General features: G+C 36.7%; 1 protein-coding gene across 2 annotated transcripts in view; it reads left to right on the top strand.

Annotated features, from left to right (window-relative positions):
• SPPL2 (SIGNAL PEPTIDE PEPTIDASE-LIKE 2) overlaps positions 1-20,920 on the top strand; it is a 261,784-nt gene that overhangs the window by 195,745 nt on the left and 45,119 nt on the right. For both annotated transcript variants that reach the window (XM_089825624.1, XM_089825622.1), the window contains 2 exons: positions 591-683; positions 814-956. In XM_089825624.1, the coding sequence (XP_089681750.1) occupies positions 591-683; positions 814-956 (236 nt within the window). The remainder of the gene's footprint in view (positions 1-590; positions 684-813; positions 957-20,920) is intronic.

Here is a 20,920-nt window from a genome sequence, read left to right as displayed (position 1 = left end):
TACGTATGTATAGTTAATTTTTGAATGGAATCAACATTCCCGATATTCAGATTCTCTTCACAAGCCACAAAATGTCGGCCTTGCAGCATGGGACAGCCTGTTACCTGATTCTCCCATGTTCACAAGTTGATACAGGAAAGGTATTGCTATATTGCAGAAGCATTCCTACTTTTTCTGGAATGTAGGCACCTACCAGAAACAGTCCAGTAGATATGGTGCTGGAAACAGGCACTAATAGATATTTCCTATTAAGTCGATTTCTTCTTGATCAAGTTACTGAGCTTTCAAATGCCAAAACTTGCGTTAGCAACATATGTTATTTTCTGATGTCATGAATGAGAGTACCAGAAATCATCACATAGATCTAAGAGATGTCTAAATTCTTGTCATTTGTTTAAGTTCTCTATTTTTTTGCACTTGTTGACTATTGTGAGATGGTATTTGGACTTTTCTTACATTTTCATACATTTAATTGGACTTTGATCTAGATTTGTTGTAGAGATCAGTATTTTTCATGTTTCTACATGCAAGTCTATGCTGTATTTTATTTTAACATCAGTAGAAATATTTTGTATTTTTTTTGGTTACAGGTTGCTACAGTTCTTCTAAGTTGCGCTTTTTTATATGACATCTTTTGGGTGTTTGTCTCACCCAAACTATTCAATGAAAGTGTAATGATTGTGGTAAGTTTACTATGTTTACAACACATGATCTTATGTTCTTTGTATTGTTGTTCAAAACATGATAATAAAAATAATGGAAATAACTCCGTTAGAGTGTCAAGTCTGAATCTTGCTTTTTGTTATGTCAAAGGTTGCCCGTGGCGATAGAAGTGGGGAGGATGGCATTCCCATGCTATTAAAAATTCCTCGTTTGTATGATCCATGGGGTGGCTACAGTATTATTGGTTTTGGAGACATACTTTTACCAGGATTGCTGATAGCCTTTGCATTAAGGTACAAATAGTTGCATTTGGCTTGAATCCTCTTTATGGAATATCTCAAAGAAAGCTTTCATAATTCCTTTTAGTATTGCTTCAGAGTCCTTCAGGAGATTCTATTCTGTTAATTGTGCAAATGTTAAAAATCATGATGTATAGCGAGTTTTCTGAGAATCTAAAATCATTATTTATTTTGTTGAACTGACATGCTTTTTAGCCACATGATGATATAATTTACCTTTTGATCAAGCAATGTAGCTTATTGGATCAATTATTGTCTTCAAAATTTGTAGTGATCAATTCTGGTCTGAATGTATATATGTAGAAATTTATACGCTCTGATTTTGATAAGAGAATAAATAGTTGACATTCATATGCTGAAGTAATTTATGGCATCAGAAATCTTTTTGGGGAAAAATTGAGGAATCTAAAATTACAGGAAGTTTTGAAAAAATTGGGATTAATGCAGGAAAAAAAATGGATTTAATATTTTTAGTAAAATATTGAAAAAGAGACAAAAACTACTTGTTTTTGAAATTTAGAGGCATTTCCATAACCTAGAAAAATAGAAAGAAAATAATGTAGGCAGTTTAGCACATTTTTAATCCAAATGAAAAGTGTGTCTAAATGGTAGAATGAACAGTTGCTAAGAGACAATTTTCCTCGGAGACACCAGAGATTGGTATTAGTACCAATATGGCTAATTTCCAATAATTAGAGATAGGGACACTCAGAGACGCCATTTTTATAATATAATTAATGATTTCCAAAAGATATATTGATATAGAGTTTTGAAAACAAGAATAGTGAATCAGTTATACACAAGAACAATATATAGGGATACTTTTCTATGGACAATTACAATAATAGGAAATTAGTCATACATTTGTTTATGTCCCTCTCAAAACTTCTATATTCTTCGTAGATCTAATCACTATAACTTCGCATAGAATTATGTGTCATCCAAAATATCAGCTTGAAACATCAGGTGGTGTGATCTCGCAATTCTGAGCATGAGTATTTTTCGATTAGCCTATCATTGCCCCCATAGGCTAAATCAAATAGTCAAAGGGTGCCCAGTTGGAAGAATAGGAGGCTCTATCCCTTCCGGAGTACAAAAGCATTCACGATTGCTCTTCATTTGGTTTAGTTTGGTGGACTTACTATTGATAAGTCTTTTATCCAACATTTCTTCATTTAGTAGGGCACTTGGACCAACCTTAGTTGCAGCGATGACCTTTGACACCTTTGTTTTGATCAGGTGTTTAGGGATTTCCTAATTATAGTAAGTCAAGGGTCGACATAGATGGACCCTTACTATTTTTAGTAAGGCAACCTGGTTAGTAGTGAATGCAGTGGGCCACCTTTTTGTGAAGTTAGAATCAATTTGCAATGATTAATGATGGAGTTATAATATTATAATTACTTATATAATAATTAAATTATTAAGTGCATATTATTAATTGAAGTAAGGACTGACTATAATGAAGTTATAATATAAAGTCAGTTAAGTTACTAAAGTTCTCTAGCTTGTTCGAGAAGCTGCTTCAAGTAGGAATTAAAAGTAAAGAACGTTTTATCCCACATTGCTAAAAGTACAAGCATCAACATTTAAAAATGCCATGTAAGCAAGGGTATCCTTTCACTTGAGGTATGTTATGAGAATTAGATATTGAAACTATTTCTTAATTGTTGTTGGAAAAAGGCTGGATGGAAACCCACCCCTTTTAATAATAGTGGATTCATCTGGAGTTCACACATGAATTCCAATGGTGAATTTTGATTTTGAGATAAGATAAACTTATCAATGTCCAACAAGAGACCAAAAAGGATCGAAGAGATTGTGAAGTACAAAAAGGGCCCCATCCATAGCAGGGACACAAATCTGTGTTTGAAGAATAAGTTGAACAACAAAAACCAAAAGAAGTTACAAATATAAGAGCAGAGGAAAGATAACTATATACACCCACTTAAGGGTTCCAAACAATAGTAAAGAACCCTAGAAATGAAGGATAAACAATAGAGCTAAACATAAGCTTTGGGTGATCTTGGGAGAGGATGATTGCTGCAAATGAGATGCTGTCCTAGGCTTAAAAAATCTGGAAGAGGGGGCGTTGGCAAAGGACCGTTTTGTACTACACGCTCAATGGGTCCTTGTGAAGAATGAAGTAATGAGTTGATGAGGCTGAGGCATAGAATGATATCGTTGTAGTGTGCAGTCTCGAAGCCTAAGGGTCTCTTGAAAATATAGGGCAAGGCACCTCGGGAATTATAGAGTGATTTGCATCCCTAAAGAGGCAATAGAACCTCCCTCTGATCTCGTAATATAAATGACAATGAAATATGAAGTGCTCGTCAAACTCCACCTCCCCCATGCCACAAAGCTTACAAATCCTATACTCTGTGACCAAAAGTTAATATGTCTACAACATACCCTACACAAACCTGCCCTAAAGGAACCAAGGGAGATCCTGAGGGAATGTGAGCATATAGGGATAACAATAATATCTGAAGCGTGAAAGGCCAGAAACGAGTATCTATGATGACCCTTTGATGATTCAACAAAGCCCTGGAGGCAGTGAAGTTATGAAACAAGATCAAAGATGGCCTTAAGCCTAAAGGGACAAGACCCAAACTTAGCAAGAATAATGTTGTGCTGAATGGATTGGTTAGACTAGATGATATGTTAAATGTGGAAAATCCAAATTCGTTCGGTAGAGGCCCAATTTGATTCAAGTAGAGAAGGACCTGAAACAATTGAACCATAGAGGATTGTAGTTCTGATAAGTGTATCCGTAAGTGTCATCTCAAATAGAGTGTCCTGAAAATGGTGTCAAAAGCACTATTGTACCAAGAGGGCCAAAAATCGTACCCCTTATTGATTCATGGCTAGCGAATGAGTCTCATGGTGAAGCAAGACTGAGAAACTTGATTCCCAAGTGTATAAGAGGGCAAGATCTCCACTTGCAATCTCCTAAAGAAGGAATGGAGGTGATAATTCTTAAGAGTTTTAAGACCACCTTAGTTTGCCCCAAATTAAGTGTCAAAATGTTGTTCCTCACAAAACAAGCAAGGTTGTCCAATTGTGGCTATAATGCATCCGTGGATGGAGCCAAAAGAATGGCATCATATAGAAAGAGTAGAATAGAGATCATAACCTAGTTAAGAAGACACCCATCCCTAGGAATAGTATGGTCCTGCAAGTACCCCTTTGGCTCATCAATGTAGATACCAAAAAATAACCCTGATAGTGCTCTTGATAAGGACTAAGAAATCATAAGGGTTCTTGGGACGACCCAAAACTATCACATAAAGTCTCACGATAGCTGCCAGAAAAGTCAAAGAACTCAATCTCCCCAAGCCTTGAAAGAGGGCTGTCCTAGGGACAGAGTCAGTGGCTTTGTAGAAGTACACAAAGCAACAATACACCTTTAAGGAGGGATTTTTTAACTCTTCAGTAATACTCCAAAGAGTGAAGATACGATCCATGGTCTGATACTCCCTTTTGAAACCAACTTGCCCCTTGGCACAAATACGACGATGATTGAGCTCCCTTAAGATAAGAATATGAAGAGTAGTGGCATAGGACTTGAAGGTGTTGCAAACAATGATAGCCTGTAGTTATTGGGATTTGATGTAGGCCTGACCTCATGTATTGGATGAATGGTGTGTTGTGACCAAGAGTGGTGGAAGTCCTTGCCAATAGCCTAGTCGAAGAAATCATCCATGCAAGACCCCCAAACTATGATGCCGTGTTTGAAGAAATTTACCTAAAAACCCTCCTCATCCGGATCTCTACTTGTATGCATAAATTTGACCGCTTCCTTGATGGTGGTGTAGAAGAAGAGGTGATAATGAGAGGGCAGTGTAACTTGGAAAAGTAGTCGACTGAGGATGTCGTAAAGTTCAGAGGTGTGGGTGGCCAAATTCTTGTGACCAAGAGTGAGGGAGGGGTGTATGGTGAAGGGGGAGAGGGTACACCGGATGAGTTTGGGTGGATGGTGAAGGGTGGCAAGAGGGGAATGTCTACTCTAGGAGCTGTGGAGGTGCTTCTTATGGCATAGGAGCATGCTGTGGGAATGCTAAAGGGATGTGTAGGAACAATGATGGGAAATGAAGGCTGACCAAAGTTATCGATGAGAATCCTTATAGATTTCATTGTACAATTTTTTCATAAGAAAATGTTCTTAGGCCTAGAGGTAGGGGTGGGGGGGAGTTGGGGGACGGTGTCATGAGCGAAGGAAGATATGGTAGCCTCTTAAATGGAAGTGGGCAAAGATGAGAACATGGAGTCGAGAAAACCCAACGCTGAGATGTTGAGATAAGGGAGAAACATTTCAAGAGTTTTGTTATAGCTAAAGGATTCATTGGGTCTTTCTTAAGATTTGGGCGTTGGAACATTTAGGATTGTGTTGTGTGAGAAATCGATTTTCGTTAAGGTAGTGACAACCTTCTTTAATCATTCAAGATAGAGTTTGCATAAGTTGTGTTTGGGCATGGGCTGCTTAATCAGAACCTTATAGTCTGCTCAAAGGAGGAATTGACCAAGGGGTTTTGGGAGTTTGTGCAAGTCCTGTAGTAGCTGGGACATAACAAGGGAAGATGAATATGCCATGCACCCTTGTTAATCACCTTGGGAATGAAGATAAACTCAAGACGTGAGCATAAATGTTAAGAGTAATCGGGCAATTTTCCATTATAGGATGAATCATACCAGGTTTGGAGGTATGTTCATCATCATCAATAATGTAGTCTGCTATATATGGGTGTCGTGGCTCATCTAGTGACAATAATTTGATTTTAATTATTTCCATACTTGTTTTCTATAGTATTGTTCAAAGCATGAAAAGGTAGGAGTAGAGCACCTAGTTACAATATACTTGGTTGAAGCATCACTAGAAGTGCAGTTTGTTCAGTAACAACTTGAATTGATCTAGTTTAATCGATGCTTCATCGATTGTGATGGAGCCTAAAAATTTAGTTCTCCATTTGTGAAATGATGTTGAAAATTGATGATATCAAAGGATTTATGAGCATGAACAAGACTGCTAAGATACCCCATTACCAATATTGAAAGTACAAGGAGCCAAACTCGCTATTTGAATAAAGTGGAAATTATTTTCAATTTACCAAACTTATTGAAATACTATGAATATAAATTGAAATAGTACTATTGGCAAAGGTGAGTAAAGCATCTGCAACTTGCGTAATGTCTATATAGAAATAGTGATACATGGATACACTCAGCAAAATGGTCAAGTATAAAATATATGTATAGGTACCACCGGGAATTGAAGTAATCATATAAGTAATAACTAGTAAACATACATCTTCATCAAGCTATATGAGTAAGCGATTGACATGAGATAGCCTTTTTGTTAATGATGGATGCAAACAACCATTAAATCAAAATAGACATAATTAATGAGATATTCAGTAAAAGGCAGTAACTACAATAAATATTGAAGCACCCAGTTTTAAGTATCCAACATGTTTATGGAAGTGACTATATTGTGGCTAGGTTAGAAACTATTAAAGATGCGAGGATTATTGCAAATACTGAGATAGAGATTTGCAGAAACTACAAGCCGTCTGTAGGAAAATGTGTTCAAGTCGCTGGGATATAGTAGAGGTCACCTGTGAAGTTCCAATGAAGAGCATATTCATGCCAAGAGTCAAATGAAGGCATGTGCGTATGAACCTTGGTGGAGGAGTTAAGCTGTAGAAATCATACACGTGTGAAGGGAAGTTTCAGGGGCAACATAGATTAAAGACAATCAATTCCTTGAAAAATGGTGTTGTTGGGAGTTGGAGATCTCTTAGCCGAGTAGTTGTCTGAGGGATATTATTGCCCATCGTATATGCTCATTGGTTGAAACCAATAAATAAAGAGTGACTCAAATAACCAGTGATAACAATAGCCTGAGACAATTAGAATGATTGGTGATTGCATAATGGAAACTTCTAAACCTGCATACATGGTAATGCTGTGAATTTCTATCCCTTGCACATATTCGATTGGGCTTCATGTTATAGCTAGTTGGAACAACGTTGAAACTAGAGATTGATTGTTTGAGGAAAATCGAGTGCTCCTAGACAATATATGCTTGAATTTCCAGTGAATGGTGCCCAGAATTTGGTGGTCTATGCTGAAGTAACGACTTTCAGAAAACACAAAGTGCGATTAAAGTTTGAAAGAGCTCGATACAATATGGTCGATCATGGAAACCGAGGCCACCTAAACATCGAATTTACAAATCTGTTACTAATCATTTGTTTCAGTAATTCATATCTAACGTTGTTTTGTGTTTTGTTGCAGGCCTGTGAGCGTATGAGGAAAGAAAAGGATATGGAGAATAGTAGAGGGCTATGAAATTGACGAAGCATGCTAGTAGAACATGTGCGGTAGAAAAACAAGTGTTTGGGCATCCTATGGTTCATGAAGAAATGCAGGAGTAAAATCGATATTTACATCCTTGGTGTCGTGCGGGGGTTTACCCAACTCAAGAATATTTTGTTCAGACCATTCCATAAATTTAACAAGACATATATATATATATATCTCTGATGGTTTTGAGTCATATTATGATTCATTAGAATAATTAAGCTCACAACTTTATTAGAAGATAGTTGTGATTAGCATGTGCAGAGAGATGTGTTGGTTTATATTAGCACCCTTTCACATTTATAAATATATCAGATGTAAAACACAATGGACAATATATTATTTTTATATTTTAAATTTGTACCTATCCTTTGCTCAATGATATATTTTTATTCTTTTAATGATTTTTTGAACTAAGCCTGTGGATGGTGGATTATTGAATGAATTCTTGTGCGATTCTGGAGTCGAACTATATTGGATATATCATCCGTAAGGAGTGTTTCCAGTACAATTTTATTTCCGAATCAGTAAGAAATATTTTTTCTAATTTATTTGCACTAGAGTTGTAAATTATTAGTAAGTTGTGTCCTTTATAAATATTTTTAATTATTTTCCATAAATATTTCAAAGTTCTAACAAGTGGACTAGGTCATTATTGCAATTTAAACTCAATAAACATAGATATTGTGAAACATTTTATTGTTTCCGTATTTATGTCTAGTTTGTCTCCGTAGGAGTTAAAGTGCATCCTAGACTAGTTTAGAATTGCTTTCATATAATTGATCCGTTACGTCTGAATTGTTAAAATTATTTATAGTTTAAATATATTGAATTTTATAAAGTTGTATGTTTCAACTAATAATGCTGACTCTGATTGCCCATTTAATGAAAGCACTGGTCTTTTACTCTTGATTCATAATCCATATGCAGGTAACTGTTTCATTTCTTTCCCTTGAGGAATTAATATATTCATTTGTTGCATTCATTCTTTATTTAAAACATTATTACATTCATACAATCATTTACTTTTATTTTTAATTCATAAATTGCAAGTTTGAAGTTCTCGATAATTCTTGCCATTTTGGAAGCTTTCAATACATTCACGTTCTAATCAATCTGCTATAAGCGTCTTGGATCTAAGTGTTTTGTCGAGGATCAGGTAAACTCGCCTTGGTTTTGCAGAGCCAGAAGTGCAAGGAACTCGGACCGCATTGTTTAGTTTCATCGAATTGGCCTTAACCGGTTGATATCCCAGCATCGAGCAGGCAAGGCTTGTAGGATTTCAATTTGCGGTTTTGGGAACCTACAGATTGAACCTCTGATTGAACTAGATGTAACATTCTCGACAAATATAAACTTTGGATGGCTGACTATGGTAAATGTCATTTTATCCATAGAGGGGGCGAAAACAATTCTAGATGAAAGAGCTCCACAACTGTTTGTGTTTTGTTGCCGAACCATGGTGCTACATTGATAGGGAGACCAGAGAAGTGCACACTACCGTTCGTATAAGATATATGCTCATATGATGGGTTGGCCCTTCTCAACAAGCACCTTGCTTTTGATTGTGAAGACTACCATCACAGGAGGCAGGTCTACACAAGCTGTAAAGTCCTCAATGCTGATTGGAACAAGATGGTTTAGGTCATGGTGTTCCACAGGTGATCCATCTCCAATCGCGTGAGCCCATCCCGAATTAGGAGAGTGCATGTAGGCCTCCTCGGTGTAGAGGTGTACCAAAAACATTCTTAAACCATTGATCCAACCACCTTTTTTTGATTGCCCTCGACGGGTTGTTGGCCATTATCATGCCTGACTAGCCATGGACCCTACCATTTTATAGGCAAGATTTAGATGTTGGGCCATAGATTATAGTTGAACTGAATAGTCGATTGAGTAGTAATGCTCTTATATATGATGGAGCCATTTCGAGGAGCCCTCGCCAATTAATCACTTGGTTCATGGTAGGGAGTTCCACGTACTGAGCCCTTTAGATAGTAGGGATAGGGATTTGTCAGGTTTCGTTCTTGGCCAACTGTTTGTGCTATTGGCAAGACCTCCTCCATTGAAAATAATGAGTCTTCTAAACCTCATAATCAAAAAAGGTAATCACAACTCATTACTGGAATGGTTCTTGGACTGACAATTATCCAAAGGGGCCCATACCACCACCATCACTACAACTACTACTATTGTTACCAATAGTAGCTGTAGTGATAGCTAGCAAGATGCGAAAAAAAGAATTGGGGAAGTGGGCCAGTCTTGTCTGGTATAGAGAACTGGGCTACACACAAATTACCACCTTAACTTTTGTTGTTAGATTTCCCATCCCACCAAATTGTAATGCTTCATTCAATGGTATTGAAGGCACTAGCTCCCTCTTTATATTGGGGGCCTATCTATAGTAGTGGGGAGGGTGCTTAACCTGAAATGTTGGTTGAGAAAAGAACTCAATGCTACAACCCCTCTTAAAAATTCATTGAACTTTGTAACTATAATTAAGTTTTCTTGATAAGAATATTCCAATCTCCCGTACCTGTAACTCTAATAACTAGACCTACGATGAATGATCTATGGCTTAAACCCCTTTGTCGGAGGGTTTGAGGGATGGGTCCCCTTATGACTCCTCTAATGCACAAAACCTTACTCTGTTTTTTTCTTATGGATATCCCTGACTTTGGCTATGTCCCATGCTTGGAAGTATTAAATATATAGGCTATCGATTCTCGCTTAATCTTTCTAACGTTTCCTTCGTAACAAATAAGGATGTATCTGGGTGTTAGGGGATCTTTCCCAAAATCATGTCTATGGGGGATTTCCCCCAAGGGCAAATGAAGGGTAGTTTGCTAGGCCGTCCTAGATAATATAAGAGGTAACCATCTAACAAATGAGAAGGTTATATTGGGGGATCTCCCCCAAGTGCAAATGAAGGGCAGTCTACTAGGCCCTCCTAGATAATATAAGAGGTAACTGTCTAACAAATGAGAAGGTTATATCAAGGGGGTTGGGGGATCTCCCCCAAGATCATGTCTATAAGTATATATGTAGTAGAAAAAGTGGAGTATGTTCCTGAAGTGGTTAAGGCAGTTCACAAGGTAGTCTAATCCAACGGTCTTGGGCTCTTGCTGACCCTATTGGATGAATTTGGTTCCTGATTTAGGCCCAAGATGAAGGATCTCATGGTCTTGGACTCTCACTAACCCTATTGTATAAAGGCCAACACTTCCTTATCTCTTTTCCTTCTTTTGGGGGCAATGCAGGTTTTCCAAAGGTAGTGTAGATCACTAAAATTGTATTGTCATTGGACCAATCTCCTTTGCCAATGAGCTGCCCCCCATTTGATAGACGTATCGAATCTAGTGAAAGCACATCAACAACCCCTACAATTCTGTTGGGCTGCATGACGACACTTCAACACTTTGATGCTGGCTATTCTTCTCCGAAGTAATGATTCTCGTCACATGGAAACTTTATTTGTTGGAAGGCAACCCCTACCCTTTGCCTTGATTTTTGGATTAGTGAGTGATCCTTTAGTCTTTAGACCCAGCAAAGTAGCTTGTGCTACCAGAAGGTAGACCAAATAGGCCATATAAAACGTTGTTCGGGTTGGAGGAAATGATAGGGTTGTCATGAACAACTCTTACCCCTACCTTGAACTGTAAAAACGGGCAGCGAGTGTGCTCTTTGATCTGGCTTGCCTTCATATTATAAATAGATTCAAAGTCTCATTGATTGGAGTGAATCATCCTTCCAAATTATATCCAAAATGTGTGTTAGACAGGTAATTGACAAAATTTCCATTCACAATATGTGCAGTTTGTATTAAATCTTGAGGTTTCTGAGACCCAATGAGTTAGAGAAGATTGAACAAGATAATTGATTGATGAAATTACTAAGACCTATTGAATATTTTAGGACAAATATTGGATAACCTATAGGAGTTATCACATGTTGGATTAATTTATTTGTTTGTCTTCCTTTTTTGCCTTTCGACACATTTCACCCTAATCTTTCTTGTGGTAGATGTCAATTTCTAGTTGGGAGAATTTAGAGACTGTGAGAGATATCAACTAAAAGAACCATGTGCATTGAGAAGATTCTAGAGATGTATTCCATAGTGGAGATGTGTCTCTTTCTCCAGTTCGAGTATTGGGGTTTGGAGACTCCAATTAATCATGGTAGATTGTAGTTGAGACTTAGCTACTAATTGTTTCTTTGGTAAGTTCTATATAAAGTTGATAAAGCTATTGCTAATAATAATAAAACAATTGAGTGATATGTGACTAAAGGATTAGTCTTGTTGTATGATGTAAATGAATGGTAAAATGTTACTAACAATGTTGTATTTGAAACTATGTAAGTTGTTGGTAGGGGCACTAGGCACAAGTGCAGTATGAGGATTGGGTACATATAGCTTTAGCCCATGGGTACATGTGTGCATACATATGTTATATAAAAAAAGTTTAAAGAAATATGGAGAATTGTAAAACCAAATACATTTGATGTTATGGTACTTCATCATTGATCAATGGCAAATGCCAAAATGATAGTGATACAAGATAAATATTAAATGGCATCAAACAATTGATAGTTAAATATTTAATATCTATCTTTATCAATTGGCATTTAATGGTGATAATTTTGGTTGTCGATGTTCTTGATTCTAGTGTGTACTCATAGACCTTGTCACTGTTATCAGATTTACCATATAACAAGAGATCCCACTAACCAGTGGGGATTTGGCATTGGTGATCATAATGGATTTGAGGGGTGGGATTGATGAGTTGCACAAGGTGTTAAATGTGAGAAAAATCCAATGATAAAATGGGTGCAGGGAAATGTTTCATTTTATTGTGGGTTAGAAGTGACGGTTTAGGGCTATGCATGAGAAAATTTAAAAAGAGAAAATGATAAAAGAGAGATTGAAAGCCACAAAATGATCTTTGTATTGGGCAAAATGAGGCTTCTAGGGATTTTGGATGCCAAAAATAAAGTCAAAAAATATTTGTGTTACTTTTTGGCACTTAGCTCCTTTTCGTGTGCTTGGGTATATTTGGGTATGTGCAAGTATGTACTTGGGCAAATGCACTCTTATGTTAGTACCTAGGGTGTACCTCTAGGTGAACTTGTACCTTGGTGTATGCTGTATAATGATGGATGTCTTACGGGCATACTCGGTAACTAAACAAATTATCTTTAATATAAAAAAGAATGTTTAATCATAGAGATTGCACTATCATGGCAAACTTTGAAACTTGAGATCTCAAAATAACTACAATAAAGATGTTCACTTTCTAGTAGGGTAAAAGAAAAAGTCATTTTATCATTGCAAAATTTTCAAGTAGGAAACTTCAAAGAATATATCATCCAAATAACAATCTAATCAATTGCTAAAACAAAAAACATTCTCATAACAATTAAAAGTCAAATGGGCATGAATTATGCATTTTCAAAGATTCAAGTTACAAAACAAAGTCACATTTAAAAGAGCCTTCAAATTTAGTCAAAGTACAAACTCATTTAAAGTAGTGTTGGCTAAAATTTTGTAAGTCACTAAGACTACAACTTACAAAATGGTAACTTTAGGCAACGGTGTAGTGAGATGAATCTCTCCTGTCAGCAATTGGGGTGGCTCCCTTCTTGCCATAGGTGGCTACGACAAAAACTTGACTGAAATTGACAAATGGGCAGTTTTCTGAATCAATTCCTCTTTTGTCATGAATGATTTTATGGTAACTAGTGGCTTAGTAGTCGACGTAAAAACAACTCTTAAGACAACAATTATAACTTAATTTGTTTGACTGATAATTAGAAACCAAAGTCTCGTAAGATCATTCCTTTTTGAAGAATAAACCGAATTGCTAACAAGGCGCAAAGTCTGTTGCCAACTATCCAAATTGAAATAACATACTTGCTATTAAAGCACGTCTTTAATCCTTAGTACTTGCAGCCACTAATAAATTGTAGCAATCTCGTTTCTAGAAGCTCAAAGTCTTTATGAATCCAAACCAAATGCTCAAAAATATAACAAATATGGATTATAAAATGGAACAAAGATAAATCGATCAACGCAACTTAAGAAAACAATGATAATTTCGAAGTCTCATGACACAAAGTTTGAGAAAACCCACTTCTTCATTCAATTCAGAAATTTGTATCCAAGAACACAAAGTTTTCAAGTTACGAGCACTACAACATAGCTTTCTTGTGTAAAGCAAAAGATGAATATTTAGAATGAGCTCTCTCCTTTATATAAGAAAAGATGAATATTTTTTCTTCACTTATTCTTCTAATCAACTACTAAGTTTTGACTTATTCTAAGTTGCATGCTTAATGCTATTACTACTTGATTACATGAAGCATGTATACAAGTGTATGTTTCTTGTATTTACAAATTTCAACTACTTCTACGTCTTTCAAGTTTGCTGAAATGTCTCTTCCTTGTCTGAGTATTTGGAAGCTATCTTTGATCAAATCTATCCTTTGGGTCACCAGACGATCACACCAATTATCTACAGCTTTGGCTTTCTTTGCAATTTGCAATGCATACTCTTAAGATTGGGCTGGTAAAGAAGAAGCTTTCATCTTTTTCAATAATGTCCTACAATCTGGCATTTTTCATCTTGATCCTATTCTTCTTTTCCCACAACTTATCGTTCTTATGTGTGGGCACATTGAGAGCATCATAGGCATCTTGCTGATAAGCCAAATGAGATTGTTGACCAAGTTAATGATGGTGAACTTGTAATCATTAGTTTGCATCAACTCAGCTGGGATTTCAACAAGGGGTTCAAGTACTTCTGCATATTTAGTGTTGCCAAGACTTACCACGATCCTTGATACCACCTTGTCTTTTTTTCTCTTAGGACCCTTGGCCTTTGCATCCACATTGAAATGATGATCTTCTGGTGGGAGTTCCTCCCACTTCCTCTTTTGAGTGATTGCAGTGAGCCAAGGAGGAAGAGTGGAGTAAGAGGATCCCATCAATAGTAGTATTAGAGTGGAGACGAGATCAACTTCTACAAATGTAGCTGCAATAGTTGGGACCCCAAACATAATTGACAATGGAGCTGGGTTGCTATGTGTGACCTTTGCAATGAATTGCTCAAATTGTGTTGATGAAGTATCCATTAATGTTATATGCATCGAACACACTCTTGAAGCTGTGATATTGTAACATTGTTAGGACTGCATGAGCAATCAAAGTGATAGGGTTGGCCAGTGTGATTGGAGTTGGATCCTCATTGAATGATGCCTATTTAGAAGGAAAAGTGTCCATGGCAGCATGCAAGGGTGATTCTATTGATACATTTGAGACTGGTGCAGAATCAGGAAGGATAGTTGCAACCAAGACTTATGGAGGAGATTTGTTTGGCGAGCACTTTTTTGGTGGAGGAGGAAGCTTGTCATCACTTAGAACAATGTGAACCTTTTGAGGTTCAACGGTCTTCACTTCAAGTACACATCCCTTGCCTTTGTCACCTTTGATGATGTGAGTTTTGGAATAATTGCCATTGAAGACTTCGTGCCATCATTTTGTTTCTCCTTCATTTCAACCTTTAGACCAATTGGACAAGCAAGGACAAAATCTTATCCCTAGTTCACCTTTATGGCTTTCAACCCTCTTTTTTTCAACCAAATGTTTGGGTTAGCCAGAATAGGTGGAAATGATCCCAAATAGGGATGCTTTCCTTGGATGAATAAGATGGAGGTAGAATGGGCAGCCTTTGAAGGTGCTTCTCAATGTATTCTAGGTCTAGGACTTGATCAACATCTTCAATCCCTGCATGGAAAACTGCGAGGTTGAAGTCCACAATCCTCTTTAGGGTCAATCGACAATAATCCCTCTTGTGGATATTGAGCTATGTATGCAAATCAATCCAAATATCTTCAAGGCGATGAACATGAATGTATGATTTTATGATTTTATCATTCACTCCTCGCCAACAAAAGAAAGCATGTGCCATGAACTTCTTCGAGGTGATTCTTTGAAGTTCAAATTTCCTGTTCTCGGCTTTCCGTACTATGTCCAGTGAATACCCACCAATACGTGGAGGATTCTTTGACGAGATACCAATACCTCGCCTATACGATAAAGATTGGTATGATTGCATTGCTATAAATTGCCTTGCCAACTCTATGAGAATGATTTTGTCAGTGGGATACCTTGGACTTTTATAGGGCTCATCTCTGAAATATCGAACTCTTATATAGGTAAAGTTGGGAAACTGGATGAAGAGACAACCATATTCATTTGTAATAACCCTTAGTCGGTTATAGCTAATCAAGCATCAATTTCTTTCACAATTCAATTGCTTGACATTTCATTAAACACTTGGTAAGCATTTTTCCACACCAGCTAGTGCTATCGAATATATAACTAAATTCCTCAAGTCTGGTCTAATCAACAAATTATGTATTTCCAAATAACAATCATTTACAACTAACTCAAATACCTTTGCAAAAATCTGCTAGCGAAATTATGATACCAGTTTAATGATGAACAACAAACAATCCTTCTACCAATTGCTGTTTTCTCGAAGCAATTACTAAATATATTTCCTTTATTAAAATAGAGAACTTGGAACCTGTTATAATGTTGAGATTGTGACACCTGATAATGGAAATTTCTGCCCAGCTGAATCTACCCAACATCATGTGCAGCTACAGCAGTCTCCACCAAATTACTCCGGCACCTTCAACTAGAATGCAGCCCCTATTATCTTGATTGCAGCCTCATAAAACTGAAATGCGCATCCCAAAAACTAAATGCAGGTCCTCCAGATCATATCACAAGGCCTCAACAAAAACACACAGGTCTGTAATTTCAATTTCAGACCACCAAAATCATCCCACACTGCCTAGATTTACAAGGAGAAAGTATGCCAACGGGCTTCTGCTAGGTGTCTGAAATCAATGGAGAAATAATGCCCCACTTTGAACTAAACAGCTAGATCAGTCATAGCCACAAAGTTCTTCAAAAACCCTTAGACAAAACATGCCAATTTGCAGGATTCAATTGGCATTTGATTATAAGAACATATGCACCCAGATTTTACAAAGTTAGACGCCCAATTCTGATTATAGAATTTGCAGATGGAAATATAATTAACTCTTCAATCCCACAACATCTTGGAGCAAAAGAGAATATAGGAGGGAGAACACACAAACTTAGAATTGCCAAACATCAACTAAAATTTACCATACCTCAGCAGTAGATTCAATGCACCAATTCAATCTTCAGAAAACCCCAGTTCAAACCCTTATACCTCAGCAAGGGCACAAAACCATAGGCTCAGAATTGCCACAAAGACAACAAAGTAAAGAGATAAACAAATAATTGGATGCTTTTCACATCAAATGTCCTCATATTTATAATCTCCAAATGGCACCGGTTTCCCAAAAGAACTCCACTTAAGAAGCTTACTCTACACAACATTAGAATATAGTGAAGTGATAATATAATTTATTAATTGCTTTTGGCTCTAGAAAGTGACCTTTTCCACCATAACTTAAAATTCTGACACGCAAGGCCACTGTTTCTTGTTCCCATGATTTAAAACTTTTTGTCCCGGTTTCAATGAGCTATGATATGATATGATATGATATGATAGATTTTAATGACGTCCATGAGGCTGAAGTAGCCTATGGGACCCACAGGATCACCCCCTCAAGGCAAGAGCAGAACTAATCTAGCTGCAAAGTTTTGGTTAAGTTGTCTCTCCTTCTTTGAAGTTTGATAATCAGAGCCCTTGTTCTCTTCACTTGATCTTCCTCGAATAAGTAGTTGAAGTCCTTGTTCTGCAGTATCTGTGTGTAACTGGATCTGATATCTTTGTATGCGAGGCAGTCCTTGACAAAGTGCTGCTCCGACTCTACTGTTTTCATATTATAGAATAAACAAGTTCTGTCTGCCCACTTTTCCTTTGGAACTTGCCATCTACCAGTTTCACATCGTAGCCGGTGTGAACTAGTTCTGATTTGTGCCATCAACATTTTTGCTTTCCAATTAATAGAGTTGATTAATCTTGGTAAAAATAGCCCCAAAATGTTTTGGAAAGAGCTTCAGCAGAGAAAAACATAGATACTGAGGTGACCAATAAACAACACCAACAAAAATAGCAACCTTAGCGTATTTAGATGAATAATAATAATAATTCACCGGTCTTGCGAAAACAACTGAAGAAGCATCAAAATCGAAATCTAACAACACCCAAGTGATCCTGATGATGAAAGCCGATGAATGAACCTAACGAGGTGACTTGCTATAAATAGATGCTCCCTCCAAGATTGTTGGAGCCCAAACTGGAAGCCTGAAATAAAAATTGAGAGCATCACCCAACTCCTCTAACTCAGCTGAGCTCATCGGAATGAACAGTTTGACTTACTATAAATAGTAAGTCCCTCAAATGGAGCCAGAACACAACATAGGCTATTGGAAAGCCTATAACCACATAACTGAGACCCTTAAATCCTATTGCTAGCTCATGAGGGTCGCAATGGTGAACTAACCTAGCCAACTATAGGAACTTGCTAAAAATGAGGACATTACATTATTCACCTTTTCTCATGCTTCATTTGATAGCTGCTTCTTTGTAATTGCTTGCCACATAAGCACATATAATGCCGAAAGAAGGCATCTCTAATGTCCTATAACGCATGCGACTGGATCTCAGTGTGAGCTGGTCAAAGTACTCGCATACTTACATTATCATGTGGTCATCCTTTGTAGAAAGAGTTGAGAAGGATCCCAGGGCAGAAAACAATGTATACCAGTAGAAGAAATTTAAGATAGCTGCTCTAATATCATATCACTTTTCATCTCACCCCAAAAGACCTTTTGCTTTGAACGAATGATGAGAGAGATGTACTTGTACATTCATGGCTTAAAGACATTAGACTCCTTATGTTTGAGAATTTGACTCAGCAAAGTGATGAGATCGTTGATCCCCTCCTTGAATTTGAAACAACGCACACACTTCATCCATGGCCTCTTGTTAATCAACCAGTTAGCATTCACATACCTACTGCATACCTACTGCGTTCGACCATATTATTGTTCCATCTTTACACAAACTTTTTTTTGGTGATGTTAGTCACTAATAGAGTAGGCGAAACTTGAAAGATCCAATCAATGGTCCTCGGATCCCAACTAATGATGGTCTTCCCATATTGATCTCTGTTTGTTCTTGATGAAGCATTCAAATTCTTAGCACATGCAACTATGAAGTCGGCTTCATGAGTAGCTAAAGGGACAATTGGTACTAGGTGAATGCCACTTTGTTTGATGTCAACATATTGCGCATGGATGAATCATCTACCCTTTTCAGGATAACTTCTATATCCAAGTGTGAGAAATTGATGTTCTTCACACCATCACAATAAGAGGAAACTTGTGAAGGAGGCATGGAGTTATGATATTGATCATACTCATTCTTCCCACGTCCTTGAGTGCATTGTTCATAGGATGCACAAAACACCGAGTCCACCAAATATGTCTATATATTGCTTGAATAAGTTTCCCTACAACTTTGCACACATGTGCTACATCTTTTACTACTTAGACCATATTTGGTGGCCCAACCTCAATAGCTTCCCCAAGGACCTCAAACCAAAAAATGACAACTTTGTGATGTTGTGTGCAACCAATTGCCTTGATAAAGTATGGGTCCTCTACTCATGTAACCATGATGTTAATGATTGGATGATGCCTAATATCTGTCCACCCATTCATAGCTATGTTGCATCTAGATTGTAGCTAACATGCCTTCACCTTCTCCATCAAAACATTGATCTTAAAATAGTTCTTATTTTGGATCGTGGTCCTCAATTCGTTCCCACCTGGTGGTACATATGAGGGTCCTCCCCTTGCCAATATTGAAATCATCTCATTATAAAGAGATTGAGCTATATGAAATGGGATGCCATTGGCTAAGAAAAACTTTCCAAGGGTATCATCTATCTTATTAGTCGGCTACACATTGAAAAATTTAGTTATGGGGTTACTTTGCAACGTGTGTTTTCTCTTACATTGTTGTGATTGGGCCACAACACTTTGAGTGGACGAAGTTCTTGACATCAATCTTTCTCTCATCTGCAATGTATGACTAGAAGCATGTGGCTGGTTGTGTCCTATATGACAAAGAAGTAGGAATTGCAATTGCACTGTCTCAGGAACACCCCAAAGCTTGTTGATCATAATTCTATATAACATTTATGGGTTTCTCCTAAAAAGCACACGGTTCAACACTTTTTGCATCATATAAAAAGAGAGTGAATTTTAACTTTAGTAATGTTTCCATGCCATTCTATGCTACAAATGTGGCATCTCCAATTCCTTATGTCACCACCTATCCTTGATTGTGCATGATATTTTGTTGCAAATTGTTTGAGAGGAGACGATGAAAATGACCTTTAGCATGCTCTACTAGTATTTCAAAGGGCAATCTAGAGTAGCTGGTACACTTGTCATGGAATTAGTTTGAGGTTTTGGATGAGCCCCATGGTCACCTATCCTAGCCTTGTTTTCATATTCTGATTCATTTCCACTATAAGAATAACATTCTCTCTCATCCCCACTCTCATTGTGATACTATTTTACAAAGTAAGTTCAATAAGCACCAAGTTTCAGGCCAGATTAACAAATTTGAAACACATTAAAATTTGATGTTGCATCTTGAGGGCAAATGAAGAATGATTCTAAAGTTATGTTCAAATGAATGAATGAATATGCATTTGCAGCCATGTATAGCTGCAAATGCATATTCATTCATTCATTTCAACTTATAATATTGGAATTGTTGTGCTACATTTTGTCACTACAAAATGTTGGTAAGAACACAAAACTTTTTCAAGCTAGTTTCATGTTTCTCTAAGCTTGAATTTTGTATTCTATTGTTTAATGTTGATCGATCGATCCATTCCAATTCATATATCAAATCATTTTACTAAAGACCTTCATCAAGTCTTTTTTCGTTTTGCTTTCTGTCAAGCCTTTGCTTGATTTTTGAAGCCTTCATCGTTTGTTCTTTGCTTTTGAGTTTGCGTTTGTTTGTTTTTAGTCCTTTGGTTTTGCTCATGTCACGCCTTTCGATTTCCCCTTCGATTCAGTCTAACCTAGAGGTCAATCGGAGTTGTTAGTCAAGAGTTATGCTGATTTTAGTGCTTCAAAAGTGGACCTTTTGGGTGCAACAACACGAATTAAAAATATGATGTTATATTTTCAATTTGACTTTCATTTTTTGATAAATAGAACTTTAGTCACTTTTTGTTATTTTTTAGGTTACTTTAGCTTTGCATTTTTTACTTAAAAGTGACTATAGTGCACTTTATGTTATAATTTTAAGTTGAGTTACTTTTTAATTTTTCACTTAAAGTAACTATATAACTATATAGTTTCAGTTTAATTTTTGGTTTTAAAAATCAAATGTTTATTTAAATGTTACTTTTTAAATGATGTTTATATGTTATATTTCTAAATATGATAAGTAAATATTGTTTATGGCCCATTTTGTAACATTTTTATAATTTTAAGTGAATTAAATGACTTAAAGTCTTCATAAGTGATTATTTTATATGCAATAACATGCAAAATC

Source organism: Cupressus sempervirens, chromosome 4 (assembly GCF_028749045.1).
Source record: "Cupressus sempervirens isolate cs-2001-9-10 chromosome 4, ASM2874904v1, whole genome shotgun sequence".
Classification (NCBI taxonomy): domain Eukaryota; kingdom Viridiplantae; phylum Streptophyta; class Pinopsida; order Cupressales; family Cupressaceae; genus Cupressus; species Cupressus sempervirens.
The sequence above is the reverse complement of the archived record's forward strand: the minus strand, read 5'-3'. Positions and strand labels throughout refer to the sequence as shown.